The 21787-nt window shown below is 50.4% G+C and overlaps 1 protein-coding gene across 4 annotated transcripts in view; it reads left to right on the forward strand.

Annotated features, from left to right (window-relative positions):
* hth (Meis homeobox homothorax) overlaps positions 1-21787 on the forward strand; it is a 369843-nt gene that overhangs the window by 119805 nt on the left and 228251 nt on the right. For 2 of the 4 annotated variants that reach the window (XM_050180825.3, XM_050180826.3), the window contains exon 8: positions 10236-10349. The exons of the other annotated variants lie outside the window; for them this stretch is intronic. In XM_050180825.3, coding sequence (XP_050036782.1) covers positions 10236-10349 — 114 coding nt within the window. The remainder of the gene's footprint in view (positions 1-10235; positions 10350-21787) is intronic. 4 annotated transcript variants of the gene reach the window in all.

Below are 21787 nucleotides of genomic sequence, written 5' to 3' on the forward strand. Positions count from 1 at the left end.
CTATCTATCTATCTATCTATCTATCTACAGTGTATGTACAGTGTATCTACAGTGTATATACAGTGTATATACAATGTACATACAATGTACATACAATGTATCTACAATGTATATACAATGTATATACAATGTATATACAATGTATATACAATGTATATACAATGTATATACAATATATACACAATGTACATACAATGTATATATAATGTACATACAATGTGCATACAAAGTACATACAATGTGCATACAAAGTACATACAATGTATCTACAATGTACATACAATGTATCTACAATGTATCTACAATCTATCTATCTACAACGTATCCATCTATAATCTATCTAGCTAATGTATTAGAGGCGAATGCAGCCTGGAAATCCTGAATTCAGTGCACTGCAGGCTGCGCGTTAAGTTTCTAGGTGACGCAGTGACTCTGGGTGGGCGTTGATCACGTTGTCGTCCACCGACTTCTTAAATCCGCCACTTGGAGGTTTTTTGTTCTTTCCCTGACCTGACAGGCTTGAGTGATGTCTCGCGCGAAAGGGCTCGGCGCAGCGGGGAAGCTTGTGTCGGTTGACGAGTACTGTATGCCTCAGAGAAGAAAGGACCAGATTTTTTTCTTTCTTTCTTTCTTTTTTGATGGGGTAAGGAAACCGTGTGTTGCGACGAGGTCGGCTCGACCTTTAATTGTGACGCCTAGAAGCGAGCTTTCTGCTCTTTACAAGGCGGCAGAGGGGTTTCCAATCTTCGAATGGCAGCGGGCAATCATCAAACTTCTACAGGATATCGCCGGCAAAAAAAAAAAAAAAAGAGAAAGAAAGAAGCTGCATCCGTAAACTACTCTTCTGCGACAGCAGAACGGACACTTTCACCGTGAGGTGATGGCTCGGCAAGTAACAAAAAAAAAAGTGACACCTAAAGCCAATCAGCGACGCTGCCCTGAAATTCTCGCAAGAGCCAAAGGAAAAGCTAGGCGTGACGTCATCTATTTTGACAGCATCTGCTAAGGATCCCACACCTTACGGTTATTGTTCGTCAATTAGGAAAAAGGGCTGCATGACATTTTAAGAGAGCCGAAAATCGACTTCAGCACTTTCCGAAAACTTTTCTAGCGTCATGACAGCGCAAGTACGAGAAAATAACATGAAAATCCGTGCCGTCACAATGTCGCGCTGCTGCTGAGAGGTCACGGAGTGACGTTCAGAGAAAGTGAGATTTGGCATTGTAACGAACTTTTAACTCTCCAAGTGAGTGAAAATAAACTTCTCAGCGAATACTTTGTCGCTCCGTGCTTGATGTGTTGCTCTGTAATCTCCCTTTGAGCTATAGGCATCGAGAATCGCTCAATGGATTGACGCAGTTCGGTGCTAAATGTCGATTTTCGAGGTGTGTTCTAGTGGAGCTTGAATAAACGAAAACGAAGAAATGTGTTACTGGGGATCTACTTCAGAGATAAGGTTTACTACGTGGTTCAATAAAAGACGGTAAATTTTCGGGAAAAAAAATTCTTAGGTGCTCGCTAGAGATTTATAGATAGATAGATAGATAGATAGATAGATAGATAGATAGATAGATAGATAGATAGATAGATAGATAGATAGATAGATAGATAGATAGATAGATAGATAGATAGGTTTGCGGAATATATATTTTTACTGACTGGGTCCAATCTCAGCCGTTTGCTTCAAACGAAGTGAAGTTCTTGTTTAGCGATAAGCAGTTGGCTGATCCCGAGATGTCGCCGAAATTCATTACGTCACAGCGAGCCAGTGCGGAAACTGGGAGGGGACGGCGCCACCCGTTCTGCGTTCGTTCCCGCCTTTTTTTTTTCTCTTCACGCCTTCGCTGCAGGTCATATAGTATTTTTTCTCGTATTCCCTAGATATAATTGAACAAATGCACCATAATCAAGCCTAAGCGTGAAAGAAATTGATTTGCCCTTTCAAATGCTCCCCTAAGACAAACGGTGTCTTCAGAACGTATACAAGCCTTTTTTCTGTAACGCATACACGCCTAGCACTGAACTGTAAAGACCGGTAGTTTCGCGCGTGTTGATGACTCGTCATTATGCTCTCGGTCGATTGATGGGAAGAAGGGAATGGCCGAGTAAGCGACGAAAGAGAGCCGCGCGATCAGTTTTGGGGCCGTGAAAACGCGGATATAAATCTCTCTCGCGGAGGCGTAAAAACGCCACCGCTGCGTATACGTTTATATACATGCGCGTATAGATATATATGAATCCCTAACGAGCCGCGGTGCGCTTCCGCTGTGTGTCCAGCCGCAATGGATGCCGCGAACGCGCACGCACACACTCACGCGCTTCAATCGCGCAAGCGTCATTTTACGACCTTTTATTACTGCATTATAGCACACCAGGAGGCGGCACAAACAATTGCGCGCCGCTCGCAGCGTATACCGGGGAAACGGGGGCCTCCGAAAGCTGTACAACTTCTCGCTCTTCTGTAGCGAACGCGGAACGTTTTATGGACATCACGACTGGACGCGCCTGAAGAGATGCGCACGCGCGAGAAAAAAGAAAAGCGTGCTTGCGCTTCGGCGCGTGTGCGTTTGTGTGGTTGCTCGTTCATTAAGTGCCGTTCTGGCTGCTGTGGCCATTGTTTGTACCGCTTTTATTTTTGACGAACGCGTGAGTGAAAGGGGAGCTCGCTTCCCGTCTCGCACGCTTTGCGTAAATCACAATAGCCCACTTGTAGTAGTCATCTTGTAGCCGTCTTATACAGCCCCACTTATAGACGTCCTTTCACTTCTTCCTCATTCTCCTCCTTCTCCTTTAGTCGTAAGCTCGTGGCACGCTCTCACGAGGCACGTGCGTAAGCTTTCTCGTTCGGGTTCGCTAGCCTCCCTGTGTGTCTATCTTGGCTGGCGAGCGGTCGTATATCATTACCGACGGCCCGCGTGCGCTTTCGACGCCGCCGCGTTTCGACAATTAAAGTCAAAGTCGTTTGTTTTTTTTTTACCTTCGCTTGGCGCCCTCTGCTACCATCTTGACCCTCGCTATCGTGCTTCTGTAAGTGCGTGTGGGCGAGCCCTTCTCGACTGCTTCTCGTCGCGCTGTATTATTGTCGTTATGTATTTATTTTTTTAACGCGGACGTATAGTTTCGGCAGGCGCCGCTGGTGGCGTGGTGCTATGAGTTACTGTTGAGCCGCCGCTCATCCTAGAAATTTAGGTGTTTTCTCGAGTAATTATAGACTTGGCGAAGGAGTCTTCGGAGCGCAGTTTATTATTGAGCTCTTAATTTTTCTTCTCTTGACGGCAGAGCATTCTCGGCATGTTCTATTGAGAATTGCGAAGACTTCGGCGTAGCGCTGTTCAGTTTAACGATATTGCTCAATGACGAATCAAACGATTCGATTGTCAAAATCGAATGTCAAAATCGGCAAGTCGAAAATTTCTTGTCAGTATGCAACTTTAAAATACTCCGGGTGGATCGAAATGGAACAGATATCTAGTAGGTTCTATGGCGTTGCAACAGCCGAAGCTGCTCACATCCATGTTTCCGATCGTCCGACAGATCTGACGGTGTTTGACGCACGCGCGTGTCTACCATCTACGCCTGTACAATGTCGAAGTTTTCGCTTCCCCACTCGACTTTGAAAGAGAGGCGGAGGGTGAGGGGACGAGAGGGAGGGAAAACAGCTTGCGAGCCAGTGGACCGCAGTTTGTTGCTAGGGCAAGGCCGAGAAGAGCTCGTGACGCTTTCTCGCCTGCGTGGGTTTTTGAAACCCCCTCGACTTCTTCATTCTCTCTCTCTCTCTCGTGCCATACTAGTCTCTCTCTCCTTCTTCCCATTAACCGTCACGTGGCCCGCTCCATCTTCTTCGCCCCTTGGCGCGACACGAAGCAAATACGCCCGCGCGTGCGCCGTGCGGGGCTTCTTCTAGGGGTTGACAGTGACGAGCGTGCGCGGGGCGTCCCGGAGTCTAGATACTCGCTGCCGGCGTGCCAAACAGCGCGAGCTGCTGCTCGGGGGCGGAAAGCAATTACGCCGAATGAGGCCCCTCTCGGCACATCTTGCGTAAGTCTATTAAAAGACTCGCGGGGCCCGCAGAAGAAGCGAAGGGGAAGCGATATTGCGCTACGCTGAGGCTTCTCTTATGTGCGTGTATGGCTATAAGCGGAGCCACCTCTTCCATGTCCGCGGATACGGGCCTCTCGCTAAGCCGCCTATAGCAGCGGCAGGCCTGCAACCGCGGAAAGTCTGGCTTCACTGAATTCGAGGTTCGGCTTCCTATACGGGCAAACCGAACAAACGTTAACGCGCTTCGCACGCGGAACTTATGCTTAATCGGGTTCGTATTAACGTGACTTCGCGCTATCCATCCCTGCCCAAAGTGTCACACTGCGAATGCCGCGCTTGTATACTGATACCTCACAATTCGGATGTAGGCGTGGGAAAATTTTGCGTCCCGCTCTTCCTGCGCCTTTGTTAATAAAGTAGCTGTCGACTCCATAAGTAAAGGTGCGAAGCTTCAATAGAGACTTTTAGCGTGTCCGCTATTCCGGCAAACGGGGGCAGTTTGGGCGGATTACCGGATGGTCGGGGGCGTTAACGTGAGCTGCCGGAGCGGTGCAGCCGCCTGGTGTTGTAGAGCTCAACCAGACAAACACAGAGCTAAAATTGCATTAACCTAGCTTATTCTGCTTCGCTGCTGGTGCAAATTTTCGGCAGCGGCGTAATCGTGTTCACAATCACACCGCTGTCGAAAACTTACACCCCAGTTAAATAGAATATAGTAATTGGTTCTGTGTTTAGGTGCTTGAGCTTTGCACCACCAGCTGGCGCCGTTAATCTGGCCGCTCACGTTTACGCCTCAGCTCATCCGGCAAACCGCCCGCACTTGCCGGAATACCGGACGCACTAAAATTGTCTAATTCCTCGAGAGCACCGGGTATTATTAATTACGGCACCTTTTTTAGGACGCGTTCGAAACGCGCGTTGAGCTTCCCGGGCGTGAAAAAAAGGAGACCCAACGCGTTACACAAAGCGGAGGTGGCGAGGTGTGCTACGTTGGTGGCCATACAAAACCACCGCGTCGCCGAAAGTTGTCAGACTGGCCCCTACCATTTGTTCTCTTCTCTTTTGGAAGCTCGGGGGGGGGGGGGGGGGGGGCGTTCTCCCTAGAGTTACTGTATCGGCTACCGTTATGGAGCTCCCTAAAAGGCGTCTATAGAGGAACTCTAGAGAGAGCATGACCCTATAGACAGCCTATACAGTAACTCTAGCTATCCACTCTTGTCCCGGCGAATGTTTAACGGACTCTGCTTTTGGCAACACGGCCATAGAGCGCGTATGGTATCAAGTGCACGGCATCCGAGATGGGCGGCGCGCACCGCGTAATCTCGGAGGCCATGGGCAGTGGTGCCTGGTACCGCGATATCGCCACACCAGGTTTTCGCGAAATGATGGGTCGCCTCTTTTTCGCGTCCGAAGCCACGCAGCCCCTGGCGTGCGATTTGAACTTGCCGCACTAAACGGTGACGTAATTTGTTGCGCTCTCGGGAAATTGAGGCCTCGTCGCGTAATTACTGGGTCGAGGGCCATCCACTAAAGCAATGAAAACTGGAAACGTATTTGTTTGTCTCTGCTGCTGTAATGCAAACCCCATAATTGTGTTTTTCATCTATTTGAATGAAGTTGCAGCTGTGGATAGTTCAACAACACAACTACAAATGATTACTATACTAATTAAGCTTTAACTCAAGGACCATCTCGTTGTTTTCTCTGCGCAAATGCAATCTCCTTGGTCAGAAATGAAGGGGAAAATATTTCTTTTTGAGTTTTTCATGATGTGTAACTTCACTCGGGCATATTATAGGCATATGCATATAGCGAAAGCGTATCCTACCGGACGTCATTCTGGTTAACCTCCCTGATTTCTGCCTATCTCTTTCCTCCTCCTCATATAGCGAAAAGAAGCGTCTGTGAGATGAGAAAACTACCTGTGAAACGCCTATCTGAATTAGTTTCTAAAGGGTGCGATGGTTCGAATGTGTGATCTCTGGTTATGAGACGCCCGGTGTTCAGTGCGAAGAGGGAGCGAGTCGAGGAACATGTGGCGGGCGGGGGGGGGGGGGGGGAGGGGACGTGCGTTGCATACCGGGAGGAACAGTGAAAACGTGCCATTGTTTTGACGTTGGAGTGAGCGAGCCCAGAGAAAAGGCGCGGCGCGACGAATAAATTGGCCTTTCCGAGACAGCGAGTCCAGCGCGGCTAATCTTTTTGAGACGAGGAGCTTAATGAGGACCAAGATTGTCCTTTTCGCGCGCCCGGCAAACGCGTCTTTAAGGATGTCACTTCGCGCCTGAGGCGACTTTATTTCGCGTGTCGGCCCAACCGGTAGGGGTCTTTAAGATCACCTCGCTCCCACTCCTGCTGTTGCAGGTCCTTACCCGGAGGGAGAGGGGCAGTGGAAGCGAGGGGAATGTAGCCGGGCGAGGCCAACGGTGGCATTGTGTTGGGCCACGTATGTGAAATATATACATAATGTTGACCCAACGTTTGTCATACATCGGCTCAGATTTCCGTGCTCGGCCTGGGCACAAGTCAGCGGAGGTCTTTGGTGCTGTGTGGACACCTTCGTTTGCTTTAATGCTGCCCGCGGAGATTCCGTGAAGCCAGTGTGTGTAAGCAGCGTGTAATTGGGGTTACTGGGTCCCACGGAACTTTTCATTCTATAGACTACTGTCGCATTCTCAGCCTGCTCTCTCATTTCTCTTTAAAAATCACTTCACACACACAGCCTGCTCATGGCTAGCACGCGTTCTCGAATCTGCTCAACGGGCTTCCAAGGCAACACGCAACGTCGGCTCAATAACGGAGTCAAGACGGCAATTCGTGGGTCTGCGACAACCCAGCTTTGCGAGCGGTTTTACAATAACGGAAGGCGAGGCTACCGGAAGCACGGTAGCCTCGCCTTCCCGCTCGATGGCCACTGTAGGACGCAGTCATGCGTAGATGAATGGCAATATTGGCCCGTCCAATCACTCGCTATGGCAATGCGAGTGATTGGACGGGTTCATCGGCTTAGGCTGGAAGCATACTGTCATGTCGGTTGCACTGGACTTGCCTCTCTTTTTCTGTGTGTATTTTTCAGGCATGAAATCGCAGCTTACACGGAAACGCGTCACAGGCTCGCTCATATGCGGGAACATTTGTTTGGCTATCGTTATATATTTTTAAAATCTTTGCCTTTATTCGAACTCTCACCTGTTCGTATGCGCAATGTTTCCAGCGTCTCGTATTCCTCGAGCAAACCTCGGCAAGCGAGGCTGCATACTACATGCCATCATTGAAAGCGTCGCTCTTATTCAATCCTTTACGCGCTCGATCGCATCGAGAACCACACGGATGCAGCAATGACACGTGTTACGTCATCGAAAGTACGTGTTGTTGAGGCTTCGCTGCTTCGTATCCCGTCGACCGGCGGTCATCCTCATTTATTCCGCGCCCGCCGCCGCAGGAACCATTCTTACAACACCGCCAGGCCCCCAGGCCGCGTTACCACACGGCGCCTGGAACTATACTGTTTACGTATTCAAGCATCTATGCGCGTGTATTGCGTAACACAACGTGCGCGCCCGCCCGCGTCTCACTCTTACGTACGAAACGATATCCGTTCGGACAAACGAATGTCTCGTCTCTCTTTTTTTCATGCGCGGTGTGTTGTCGCGAACAGATGCGCATCGTCTCTGTCTAGTACGCGCGTCGCGTTGTGCAAGTGCACACGCATAACCGGCCCTTCTTCCACCCTGTATACTTCCTCTTGCCAACTCCTTGTGGTGCGGCGAAGGCTAGAACAGGGATCGTGTCAGGCAATTCGTCCACGCGAGAATATAACCAGAGCCGGGCCACGTGTTCAGCAGAATGAAGGAAACGCGGCTCGTCCATTGTGCGCTATACTTTCTTTTTCTTTTTGACCGTTCACCTCGGCGTCACGCTTAGGGCGATTAGATGACGGACAACGGAAGAAGGAATCCTTCTGGTCATCGTTTCTGCGTGGCTGATGATGTCACTAGCATACTTCGGTTGACCCCCATGTAACAACGTAATGCAATCGTTTTTTTTTCTTCTTCTCAAAATTGACTCGGAAGTGTTTACGTAAGACATTCATCCCTGATGTAAGGGCAGATGCACGCGTAACTGCATATGGGAGTGTTTTACGTCAGCTTTCGCGCGAAATTGACATCAATTTTAACCTGTAGACTTTTTGTTGTTGTCACTGACGTCGAAAAACGCGCGTGTGAAGTGGATGCTGAGCGATGACGAGCTTACGTAAAAAAAAAAAAAAAAGTCGCGATGGCAGTATATCAACGTGCCAGCCCACCACACGGTGTTACACCGTCGTCTTTGAGCAGTCAAAAGCTGTCTCTACGCCAACGGACTTGAGGAGGCGGCTACATTCTTCAGGTACATGAAACGACCTTACATACATAACCATTATATTTAACAAAAAAAAAGTAAGACCTGCTTTCTTGTCTCCCGTTGGTATGTAACATACAAGCGGGCAATAACAATCGGTTTGCAAAGGAATTGCGTCGTTCATTCGCCTTCGGGCACGAGGATGCTCGAGCTTCCGGCGCCGTCGCGTGGAACTATAGCGAGGTGGAGATAATAGAGACTTTTAGCTTGTACGCTATTCCGGTAAACGGGAGCGGTTTGGGCGGATTACCGGATGGTCGGGGCGTAAACGTGAGCGGTGAAGCCGCCTGGTGTTGTAGAGCTCAACCAGACAAACGCATAGCTAAAACTGCAGTAACTCACCATATCCTGCTTCGCCACCCGTGCAAATTTTTGGCAGCGGCGTAATTGTGAACACGATTACGCCACTGTCGAAAATTTACGCCAGAAGCTAAGCAGAATACAGTAATTAGCTCTGTGTTTGTGTGGTTGAGCTTTGCGCCACCAGCTGGCGCCATCAATCTGGCGGCTCACGTTGACGCCCCCGCTAAACCGGAAAACCGCCCGCGCTTTCCCGAATACCGGACACGCTAAACGTCTCTAATATATGCACGTCGCGAAACTTACGCAGCGCACAGAAACACGGCCCGCCACGGACGTGTGCCCACTGATCTGTCTCACTGTCACACGACCGCGGCTCGTGGCGCCGGCTCGCGCCGCTCCCTACCGCTCTGCTCCCTCGTCGACGTTTCGAATGCCCATTGACATTTCCAGGAGGGTGATTGCCCAATCGGCGTGTAAACAGGATTACGCGATCCCCGATCCCGCTTCTCCCTCCCCCCTTCCCCCCGGTTGCCGACGAGTGTCCTCGTTCCTGCAACACACCCTCCCTTGCATGGCTTCCTTTCCCGCGTCTCCTTTCTTCCTCACTTCTTTTCCTTACTCCCGTTTTGCTTTACCTCCAATCTCCCGCCTGTGTGTTAGAACATGCCACGAAGAGGTGCATGTCGCGCGGGGGTAACGGTGTTCGGCTGGTAGCTGCGAGTGCTCGTGCATTGAAGTCGGGACTCGGTGTATATACGTATGGTATATCATAGCATTCGGTGCATCCACTGCAGATAGCGTTACTTATTCCTTTTTTTTTACATTCAGGCAGGTGACCTGTATCACTATTGTCGTTATTGCGGGGAAGGAGTAATTATACAAAGTACGAGGCATAGTTTCACGTATGTCATACAGAGGGATACAAAGGCACAACATTCATCAACGTAATTATAAGCACTGCGGAATACGCCAGGTAAATGTCACGCGTACGGAGCATATTTCATAAGAGCAAAGAGAAAAGAATGGCACAAAAGCAAGAGTAGTCAGATTAGCGTAGAGGAATATATATTCGTAAACGCAGAGGGTCAGCCCGAGAACAGCGCATGAGACGCGGGGGCAAAGTGCTGCCGCAAGCGGACATCAATAGCGGCCATTACCTTAATAATACTGAAAACATACCTGCTGGAACGGCGTAGACAGTGGCGACATCTTGGGACGCCGTGTCAAAGCAAGGCGCGAATCACTCTTGAAGAGCGAGACATACGTAATACGTGCCTGAAGATAGAGAGATATGTGGAATATGAATGATGGTGGTGAATACTTCTTTATTTAAACAAGGATGACATCGATGCATGTGTAAACGGATTGGGCAAGGGTATCGCGCTTGTTGCATCAAAATGCGGGAGTCTAAATTCACTTCGCGGATGTAGGAGCTGGAGCGTGAGATGTGACGGACCATTTAGCCCCTCCTCCCCCTTTGTTTTTTTCAGTACAACGGATGTACACAATTTCCAAGTGTACACGAATACACGTTGGCACATGACAAGCAGCATTGCCAGAAAATCCTAAGAGACTCGATACAAACTTCGCCCCTGTCCAAACAGGTGAGAGAATGTTCTCCTATGAGTTCCTGCCTCCATGGTTCCCATCTGTGACCGAGAACCATTCGCTGCGATTCTGCAGGAGCGGCGCTTCAAGCCCGCATCTTGCACCGTGCCGATATGGCTTCGCCAAATCTATAACCAGCTTACATAAAACACATTCGTGTCTTAAAGGGTCTTAGCAGTCTTGCAGTCGGGGCAGATGCCTCTATCTGTGCAATCCCGAACTCTCCCCTTTCCTTCCCCAATCATAGCTAGTGGTCCTTCAGGATCTTCTTCGATAGCTCACATGGTTACCATTGCGTATAGCGGGAGATTCATGAAAAAAGGGGTTTTCCTGGATAAAATGACAGAGAGAAACAGAAACGTGGGGAATGCTGCCAACTCAGACTAGTATGGGGCATACCAAACCATGAAATCAAAGAAAACGCGACAGGATTGTGGCGGGAGGTGGCTGACGTCGCCTCCGTTTAAGGCGGTCCCGTCGAGCGGGCCACCATGCTCTCTCTCTCTCTCTCTCTCTCTCTCTCTCTCTCTCTCTCTCGTTCCCACCCCTCTTCCCAAGCGCGAATTAAGCGTGGATTGCGCCGGATTAGACGCCGGATTAGGGCACGCCTGTGTGTGGCAGGCAGCTTCGAGCTATACCCAATACAGACAGAAGAGAACTCTGTGGTCGAGTCGGGGGACACGACGCACTTTCTGTCCCCTCTTTGACGCCTTTCTTTTTTTCTCCACTCCCCCCCCCCTCCCTCCCCCCGTCCCGGATTCCCTTTCTATAGTCGCCGGTATAAATCGTCCCACCCTACTCTAGTTTCCCGCCATTTCCCGCGAAGTATAGGGATTAGCGGAGAGAGCGGCGGCTGGTGCGTCGAGGGCGTACGCAGCATTCACACACCGAGGCGCGTGCTCGCGTCGTACGGCTTTACGGGGACGGAGATGTGTATCTCTTCGTTTTGGCAGCGGCGGCGGGTAATGTTGACGGATCGCTCGTGCGATCCCGGCGTTCGCCCTCGCACGCCCCCCTGTACTTGCTTCCCACCCACACGGCACGCGCTTGTGCGCGCTCGGCGTCGACGTTTTGTGGTGGCATTAGCGGCGGTCTTGTATAAGCTCCTCCGCCTCTTGTATTGTTGTTTGGTTTCTTCTTTTTTTGAATAATTCATTCTCCGAGCTTCGAGTTTCCGGAGCTGAATGCAAATGTGGGAAACGGGCTGGTATTCTCGGCGCTAGTTGTATTTAGTGTCTAGTGAGACCGTTCTGTTCGCGAGTCCCGTTGTGCGGGTTCGGTTCGGTATCGTTTTGGGAGGGAAGCGTATAGTGTCGATGCAGACGGCTAACGTCGGCTCTGAAGCAGCCCCACGTCCGGTTACGGGTCGGCGTCCGATGTACGTAAGTGTGCGCGAAGCGTCTGGAGTATGACTGTTGAAAACTTCTTGGGAAAAGTTTGTCGGATGCGCTTGTGAGGTATCACCGTTGTTGGATAACGCCTGTTTGTGCGACACGTCGGATATCGAAATCGCACGCAGGATATTACCACGTGTCTTTTGCACTGCACGTGAACGGCACCTTACAGGGTTTTGTTGGAAGGCTGAAAGCTAACGGAAACCGCCGGCAAAATTTTGTCGTGTGTGTTTGCTGGTATCAGTATTGTTGGATAAAGGCTGTCGGCAGGACAAGTCGTATGTCGAAATCGCGCGCAGATTCATGCCACATGTGTCCTGCTTTACACGTCGCGGTAGCCTTTTTTTTTTGGGGGGGGGGGGGGGGGGGGGCTTTGTTGGTTGGCGGAGAAGCCCATCTTTCTGTAGCTCCGGTGAGGCGGTCAGCGAGGCCGCGGAGGTCCCTCAGATAAACAAGCTCACTCACAAAGCGAAGCAGATGCGCTGGAAGCGACTCCTATGGGCTGTGAGGGAGGAGCAAAGCAGCAGGAGGTACAACCGGCCACGAAAGCTTCCCGCTAATGGGAGCATCAGACGCTGTTCGCCCGCACGTGCAAAAAAAAAAAAAAAAAAAAAAAAAAAAAAAAAAAAAAGAAGACCGCTGCGCTTTTGGCACTCAAACGAGGTTCGTCTTCCTTTCTTAAGTCTTTTCTGCGTTGACTCGTTTAACCTACTTTTTCTGTTATTTTTTTTCCTTCGTGTCCGTGCGGTGACGAAGACTCAGCTCGTCTCCCCCAGCACTGGTCCAGACGACGTCCCGCGTCGTGTCGTGGTTTCTTCTGTTTTCCGTCTCTTTCTCTCGAGGTTCCGCGAAAGGAACTTGGCTTCCTCGCTTTCCGACTCTGTCTTTCCTTACCTACATATATATTTTTTACAGTAGTTATATTCTCCTTAGGTTCCGTTTAACCACCGCAAAAACCGCCGCCGCTTTAGTTACTACTTCCTGTGCTGCCGTGTCCCTCTCTCATCTTCTGGCAGGATCTTCCTGTTTTTTGCTTGGTTTTGTCTGCACGTTCCTCGCGGTTGTCGTCTGTTCGAAACCCCCGCAGCAGACGGGCCGGCTAGCATGCTGGCAGGGATGGGGGAGGCAAGACGTCGTTCGTCTTTATCTCTCCTCGGTTCTGTTCTTTCTCGTGCAAGTTTTTTTTACTACACCGTTCCCTCCGCTCCCCGTGTGTGCGAAGCATGCATGTCTCGCACGACGACGCTGCTTCTGCGAGGAAGCTGAGAAGCAAAGGCGAAGAAAGACGACCCCCCGGTCCCCTCTCCCGTGTCTTCGAGACCGAACCGAAACCAACCTACCGACCCCCGGTGCGAACTTTCTAACAGTGGGAAAGGGCGGGCGTAGTGGGGCTTTGTGGGGGCACCATGAGATGACGAAGGGGACGTTGAGGTGGTGTAGCAGGGGGGTGGAAGGGGCTTCGGTTCGCTTTTTAGGGGAGAGAGGACAGTGGCCCACGGATTCCTGGTGGTGGAATCTGTCTTTAGCAGCGTCGTCGTCTCTTCTCGCGAGTCGAGTCCTGCGTGCTTGCTTGCATGCTTGGTTCGGCTGTCGTTCCTTCGTGTCTCGCGCTGTTAGATTTCTGTATTTTTATTTTTTTTTCCCTTAACCGAGGCTCTTCTGTGGCTGTCCAGAAGACCTCGCGCCGGGGGAACTTGTTTCTTTCTGATCGCTGCTGCTCTTGCAGCTCTTGCCTCCGTTTTGACTCATAGCTCAGTACGTCCCTCCCCTCCACCCCTCCCCCGTCCCTCCTCCAGCTTCCTCAGTTTGCGTATTCTCCCGCTAGCCTTCAACATCATATCTTCTTTCTTTTTCTTGAAGTTTCTGTCTTTCGTTGAGATGATTGAGACAGAAGACTGTACAGAAAGGAAAGTTAGTAGGAAGGAGGGGGGGGGGGGGGGTCGAGGCTAGTAAACCTTCCGCTGTGTGCCGGCAAAACTTGTCGCACACAGCGGCAAGTTATCGTCGGCTTTTATCGTCGTTGCTTGTCTCTTCAAACCACTGCTTTATCCTGTAATTAATTCTTCAGATTGGCAATTAGATTCACACAGAACGGCTTAATCAAGGTACCCTTTATTTTCTTTCTTGCCGTGCTGCTCGGTCGCGAGGGTCGACGTACTAGTTCTCTCGATTTAATCAGTTGTTGAGGACAAATTTCACTCGGCTGCGTTCGAATTTCGTTTATTCCTCGCTGCCTGCTTTGCACCAGCCTAGCGGTTCGACTAGGTCCAGTCGGTTTCCCCTTTACGTTTTATCCACCCGATTCTTCGCATATCTCGATGGTTTCACGGGCACAACAACACAGGAGGTCCTTGAAACAGTCCTTAACCGAAACCGAATTTCATTTATTGCTGGCAAGCCTGCCACTCATCTAGTCGCCCCACAACCCTTCGGTCTCTCACGCAGACAGAATTTCGTTTCGGGAAGTTTTCAGACCACTCGTAGCCCGGCTTCGGATTTTCGGTAAGCCGTTCTCATGGAGGTTTATTAAAACATTGTGCGGGACTCTCCTGGCAAGTGAAGCAACCGCCAGTGGTGTCACGCATCTGTACGTCGCTGTTTTCTCCCATTGTTCGGCAGCACACAAACCCGTTCCCGCCGCGGCTACTAGGTGATCTATACGGACATGCACGTGACTAAGGGCTCGATCTATAAGTGGGACTTAAGCATCATCTCAGCTCACGCGCCTCCCGTAACAGTGCCCGCGCTCGTGCCTGTGTTGTTAACTATTTCTTTTTGTCTTTTAAAGAATCCGTTTCCATGAATGGCAGGCAGCATTTCGAGCGGAGCACTCCCCCCTATTGCGCCCCCTTTAATCTCCCTCCGTCCCGACCCTCGTAAGGAATGACTGAGTGCTTTTCTCACAGGAAACTGGAGAAGACAGTGACCCCCCCCCCCCCTCCATCTCTCTCCTCGCCCCACCACCCCCATCCCGCGTCCACGTGCCTCCACGCCTTTTTTCGCGGCCTCTCTCTGCTTCCTCTCAATGTTGCCCTCATACTCCTAGGGTTCGAGCCCCGCCGCTCGTGTTCGGTGTCTCCGGCGGTACGAGAGGGGGGAGAGGGGGGTCTCTCGGGCTCTGCTCACAGTGAAGAACCTTCCCTCCCCCCCACCCCCATCCCGTTCCCGACCGCTCCGCGAACGGACGACCCTACGACGCACATGCTCGTCTGCTTTCCGCGTCGTCTGCTGCTGCCCTTTTGCAGACGATCTGGCTCTTCTGCTCCTCTTCTGCTTTCCACGTCGTCTGCTGCGACCCCAAGCCTGGGCCCCTCGTTCCAGACGATGCCTGCCTCTTTTGCTAGCTAACTCTCCCTCTCCTTCGCGTTTCTCCTCCGCTTTCACCCCCGCACATTGCACCCCTCGTCTAACCATCGCACCCGGACTCCCGTCTCGTCTCAGCAGCCAGCAGGGGTCTCGGTGAAACGAACGTCGGCCCGGTTCTGTCGGGGATGTCAGGAAACACACCACGGACGATCGCGCCAGCGCCTTTAGTAGGATGGTTGGAGAGAGGAAACGTCCCGTGCAGGATCGTCGTCGTCTCTGTGCCCGATTTAGCTCCTCGGCGTGCCTGCCGCGTCGAAGGCGAGGCCTGGTATCGCAGCGGTAACGCAGCTGCCTTTGACATCTATAGGTATGACGCAACAACAGCACTCTTGAGGAAGGATTGTCGTAGAAGATTTATTGCGTGATTTGCGTTAGGTGCGCCGGTGGGGACGCTAAGCTCAGTTTCGTATCTTATTTCTTTCTTTCTTGCTCGCTCGCTGCGGACAATAGAAACCTTTAAACTCAGCCAGTTTTCCGTTTTCCTATGGGGCCTATGAAACAAACAAAACTACTTGTAAGGAGCGAAGATATTTCCTGAGTGACGTCATGAGTTGGCGAAGAGTGACGTCATCGACGTCACGTTTAAGGTTTCGGGCGACGACGTCTATGCTAATCAACAATCCGGCTCTCGTTATATCGGCGGAACAAAGCAGCGTAGGTCTCAGCGATTGCTATAGGCGTAGACAACCCGGAAGCACCGAATGTTGGTGAATTCCCCTCGATCCTAAGTCAAACACAGGTGCGCGAGTTCATTTTGAATGAGATGGTTGCTAAGTTCGCGGTGTTTTTTTTTTTTTTTTTTTCTTTTTTTTTTTTTTTTTTTGCGAAGCCGCATGCGATTTTATTTTCGCTATATCCAAGCAACTGATACTAGGCTGATGTTTCCCAACGTTAGTATACCGGTACCCGGCCATCTATATCTTGGGTATCGAAACTGGGCCTGCATTCACATAAGGGTTCTTAAGCTTAGGACAGCTCGTAAGAACAAATCCCAGCCGATACAGACGCTGGAGATATTATTAGCGAACGGGGCCTGCTGTTGGCAAATATCACTTACGAACGAAAAGCTTTGTGAATTCCTCCTTTGGTTCGTAGAAAGAAACACAATAGTAAAACGAGTCAGTAGTTCATAACGTCCGTTCACCTCGCAAGTACCGAAACCAAGAGTTATAGTTCGTAGAAACAACTATTACAGTAAATTACTTTCGGCGCTCTGACGTTTGCCAGTATTTCTCTTTCTTTTTTGCTTTCTTCTAAGGTTTAGAGGATTTGTGCCTTCATTTACGACCGAGAAGAAAGAAAGTAAGAAATCTTGTGTCATTCTTTGAGTCCGTGACAGGCGTTGCCATCAAATTCCTGCGTGCCATCTCGTTTCGCGCACCAACATTGCACATACATCGTATTCTGGTATCACGACTCGGGGGTGTGCATGGCTCAGCAAGGCCGAGTCGAGCACAGTTCCCGTTGTTTCTTAGCTTTTTTTTTGTTTTCTTGCTTTTCTTGCTTTTTTTCTTCATGGAACCCCAGTGTATGTACACTATAGCACTTGTCTGTGTTTGGTTCCCTGCGTCCTGTGTCAATTTCGCGCTTCAGCTCTGCGCACCTTTAAAAAACAAAAAGAAAACTTTCGGGGCAGCCTCTTTTTAGGGAGCTCCTCCAAAAGGCGCATGCGCAGTTTGGCCGGGCGCATGGAGCACGCGATTTCTCGCATGCCCGCTCGCACGCGACTCGTTCACTGCGGTTTCTCGTCTCTACCGAAGAAAGGAAAAAAAAAAAAAGAGAGAGAAAGAGGATGCACGGTGACCGCCGGTCAGTGTCATCATCTCGTTGCGTCCGCTGAGCGATGGGTGCGTGAGCGTGCGTCCCGTCTGAACGCTCCGTTACGTTGGGCCTACACAGTAAGCTGTACATGCGGTAGACTAAGAGACTAAGAAAAGAAAGAGCGTGCTCTTCGGGCCACGGGAAAAGGCATTATATCCGTTCTCGCTTGGTTGCCCCTGGAAACGCGATACTTCGAGAACTCTACGTATACACTCACGGTTGCGCGTATTCACTTCTCCCGGAGACCGCGAGAGCAAGCGTTTGTGACGTGCTCGCTTGTTCATCAAACCGTGGCGCTTACGCCTTGCCTGGGATGGGCCGAGAAGCAGGCTGTTAAATGGAGAAGGGATGCTTTTGTGTCTGTATGTGTGTGTGGGGGTGGGGAGGGGGAGGGTGGAGTGTAAGAACTTGAAGTAGAAAGTAAGACACGGCAAAGTGGAAATTGTGCAAATAGTACCTCGAATCCCGTGTCGGTGGTCTGCTTCGGCTTGTTGGTCCTCCTGTTCTTAAATAGTTCGCGTGAGCTCGGTCCTTTTTTTATTACCGCGGCGTACACGTAAAGAAAACTGTGTGTTTAGAATGGGCTCCCGTTTTCCGGAAGTGGCCGCCGGTTCTTGAAGGAAATTAGTAAACAAAAAGTAATAATAACGAAGAATATGGCGTTATCGTGATAACTTGAGAATCGCCCGTTGGTACGGCCGCACGGAATGGGTCGTAATTCCGGCCTTCTTGCGTAAGCAAGGTACTTTATGCGGCCCGCCGGAAGAGCACGTGCTCTTTACGCTCTTGTTTACTCCCCAAGGTTCCATTTCATTCACTTACCTCTCTCTCTCTCTCTCTCTCTCTCTCTCTCTCTCTCTCTCTCTCTCTCTCTCTCTCTCATAGCGAAGGTTTCTTTGACTCTTCTCGCTTTGCGTGCACTGTTGTCTGGGCGAGTAAGCTGAACCGATCTCGGAGGCCACGTAATTTGGAGGTGCCGACTACGTTTGTCGATCCGGATACCAGCGCGCTATATATGTATTCGCAAGGGTTTCGATTTGCCTCGTCCAGCGGGCCTATTTGGGAGTCAGTGCGATGTCACAGCTCCCATTCACACGCCTCATAGCAATAACCAGTAGACCTGACCACTAAGTGTTCCCAGCCGCTTATCTAAGTTCGGCTACCGCATTGTAGCCATTCTTATTATGTGTCCAATCATCCTCCGATCATCCTTCCCGTATTTATTTTTTATTTTGCAAACAGCCGTTACATTCTGGCGTAAAGGATACAAATAATCTTATTTCACGTTGCTACTTTCTGTCTCAACAAGCCTTTGTGTGTTTTTCTTTGTTTTTTTAATGCCTGGTCATGTCGTCAGTGTTGTTGTCGATCATGTTCTGTCTCCCAGGACAGGTGTGTAGCCCTTAGCGGCAACTCCATCACTCAATCGCACGCGCATTCACGCACATAAGCATAATCGTTGTGCCACTTACGAGCAGGCGTCACTGTTTGCCTTAGACGTCACGCAAACCCGAGTGGTTCTCGCTCAGCTGCTTGCATATCGTATGATGATCAAGCAGACGTCCCTCGTCTGCCCGCGTCGATTTTCCTCTGCAAGCGACACGCGGGCTTCTCATCACGCAAGCGTCACCTCTTTCTCGACGTCGAGCAAAGGAGACGGGAATAATGACGCATTAAGTTTTTTCACTCGCCACCCGCGACTCGGCGCAGAAGGCAACGCAAACGCTGCTGCTTGCTTCCTTCACAAGGCTCAGTGTGTACGTGTGGCCTACAGGAAACGCCAAATACGCTTCGGGGGACGTAGAGGGCCGTTTCTTTCGGTAGCCCATACGGGAGAGTTAATTGAAAGCGAAAAACAAAATTGCGGGGCCGCAGCGAAAGCGAAGATCGAGAAAAGTAAAGACAAGATAAAGAAAGAAGGGAAAAGAAGGGGGGGGGGGGGCAGAGATAAGGAGGCGAGCGGCTCGCGGTATCCCGTCTCCGCGCGGCGCACATCTGTTGTTCTTTGATACCGCGCTCGAGAAGTATATGGAACGAGTTATCCGCGTCTTAATGGCGTTTAATTGGCCAATTAAGGCAGACCCCGGAGATGCGAGCGACGAAGCGAAGTTATACGGCGACCGCGTCGGACGTGTGTACGTGCGCGCATGCAAACCAAGCTCGCGCTTTCTGTTTGGTTCTTCTTTACTTTTCTTTTTCCCTTTTTTTGTTCTTTTTGTTCCGAGGCACTATACTGTAGCGTGCGCCCGTCGGTGATAGTCGTCGGGGCGACGCGTTGAGGAACAGATGCTTCAAACACCCACACATACACGCACAGTCGACGAAAAGTTTTGCAACGAGATCTGCGCGCGGTGTATTTATCATGCAGCGAACGTGTGAGCACGTATACGTGTTCGTCGAGGTTTTGCTGCCTGAGCCTTTGCTCGCTTGGTGCTCGCTTGTGCAGTCCGCGGTGACCAGTGGGTCAATGCAAATGAGCCGGCGAGGAAAAAAAAGAAGCGTTGTTCTCCGACATCCAGCGCGTCCTCACTCCGAGCTTCGTCTTCCACTCCCCTTTCTTCCTTTCTTTCTTTCTTTCTTTCTTTCTTTCTATATGATGACCGAAGCCAGGCACTACATTAGGAGTGTTCACGAGCGAAGCCTCATAAAGACGTTGACAGACTCGCTTTGGTGGACGTTAATCTTGCGAGCACGTGCGTTGGGATTAGGCTGCCAACAGAGAGCGTTCCGCTAGGAAGCGCTGGGGTCGCGGTGTTCTCCTTTCTCTTTCTTTTTCTTTTTGGCAACGAAGTTCATGCACTTGACGCACGTGTACTTTTTTAACTCCGCAAGAACGTTGCCTCGCCGTGCTGTCTAATTACACCCGAGCAGTCGCTAATTAAGGAAAGCTGGGCCTGCGTTATGTCCGTGCGTCTTAAAGGTTGCGTTTGTTTTAGTTGAGAGCGTTGGTATATATAACGAAGGCACCTAACGAGTAATTCGGTTATGTAATGCGCGAGGTATTGTGATTCTTTCACCGTGCCTTGAATTGCGTTTGTGTTCGTGGGGGGCGGGGGGGGGGGGGGGTCTCTTGGCGTTGTTTTGTTTGGGCTCTTTCGAAAGGTTCTTTCGCGTTGGCCGCGGAAGTCTAACAAGATTCGCACCCTCGTTCATGGAGTAGAGAACGTGGTATGCAAGCCTCTGTTGGTTTGCAAGAGTAAGTTAGCTTGTTGATTTATCGACTAAGAGTGCTTAATGACTTACAGATAGGTGGGTGAGTGGGTGGAGGGTTTAAGAAGGCGCCGCAAGCTGCGTAGAACGCATAATCGACGCAGCTTATATGCCGTCCGGTTCCCGATTGTCAGGTTGGCTGAATAACAACCAAGGAGTAGGGAAAGAGAGAAGCAGAAGGCAGGGAGGTTAACCAGAATAAAGTCCGGTTGTCTACCCAACACCGGGGGAATGGGAAAGGGAAAAACAAAGCCTCCACTATAGGCCGCACTCTTACGCTGCTACGTAGTCGTATAAGTATACATAGATCGGGGCTGTTTCTAGTGTAATATTGCTAAGACTGCTCTCGCTATTGCTATATCGTCAGTGTTGCGAGGGAGAGGGTGCGGTAGCAAGAGTGGGTGTAGGGGGGAGGCGCAGATTTCAGGAAGAGGGATAATCTGGCCGTAGCCATGGCTGTAGCCGTGGCTGTATACATAATCCCGGCACTTCTTTTTCCCGATGTTCTAAATGCGCCGGAAGAATATCCCTCGGAAGTCAAGAAAGGAGGGTAGACGTAGGTGGGGGGAGCTGGCTTTTATATATGGGTGATAGCGTGCCACTGTCCAGGCAGCAGCGAGACTCCTATGTGTGGGTGGGAAACTTTCGGATGCCACAGGAAACGGCGAGTCATCCAACACTGAGAGTGTTCTTGATACACGGAGGGGGAACGCCTGCCGTACGGACACTGGCACCGTCTCCGTCGTGCGTTCTGTACCGACACGAAAAGGAATAGAGTGATCTCTGTTTAACAGCCAGTGATTCCTGCAAATCGCTTTAGATCAGAACTCCACTCATTGCTACTTACCATGTATAGTTCTCGTGTTAGAATCCTTGTTGACGCTACGTACTTTTGTAAACCACTCCTTATGCAATACCCTCCCACGCGGGGTTTTTTTCAGGACAAAGGAATGAAGTGAAATGAGCTCAGGAGGAAGGAAGGAAAATTATTTGCCCCAAATATTTCATATAGCTTTCATATTACAAGTTATGTACTATTGTGAACAACTGAAATACGAATGAGTTGGGACTTTATCTAGAACGCGTTCTTTCGTTCCTGCCTTTGTCAGTACGCGTAATGTAAGTATTATTTCAGTTTGTATGCTTAGTATTGGACCTATGTCATGTATGGATGGGGGATGGGTGGGGGGGGGGGGGCGCTGCGAGATCGTAATCTAGCAATCATTACGTGTGAAAGGTGTTCTACTTTCTTCTTCGCGTTTTGTTTGTCCATGGTTGTATACTTCACGAGCATGGCGTCTCTTTCCAAGAAGCGCGATATGTAGGGTCCCGCGTTGAACCAGCATGGGCCAATGTTGGCGCGAGGTTGGTTTCCGACAGGCACGCCTTTCCCATGATGCTGTGGTTTATTCTTCACGCTGGTCGGCACGGTGTCGTAAAAGTCGAGGTCTAGCTTAAAAAAAAAAAAGAAGAAAAGAAGGTTCTTTTCGGCTACTATCTAGGCGCAAGCTGGAAGGCCTACCGGCCCGAACATTTTTTAAATGTATGTCCCTTTCGGCGTCGCACAGTGAAGCTTTGGTTGAACGATTAATTTGGTGACTGTGTGCGTCAGCGGCTAACTGAGGGATCGTGCATTTCGGTCG

The sequence above is a fragment of the Dermacentor andersoni genome, chromosome 7 (assembly GCF_023375885.2).
Source record: "Dermacentor andersoni chromosome 7, qqDerAnde1_hic_scaffold, whole genome shotgun sequence".
Lineage (NCBI taxonomy): Eukaryota > Metazoa > Arthropoda > Arachnida > Ixodida > Ixodidae > Dermacentor > Dermacentor andersoni.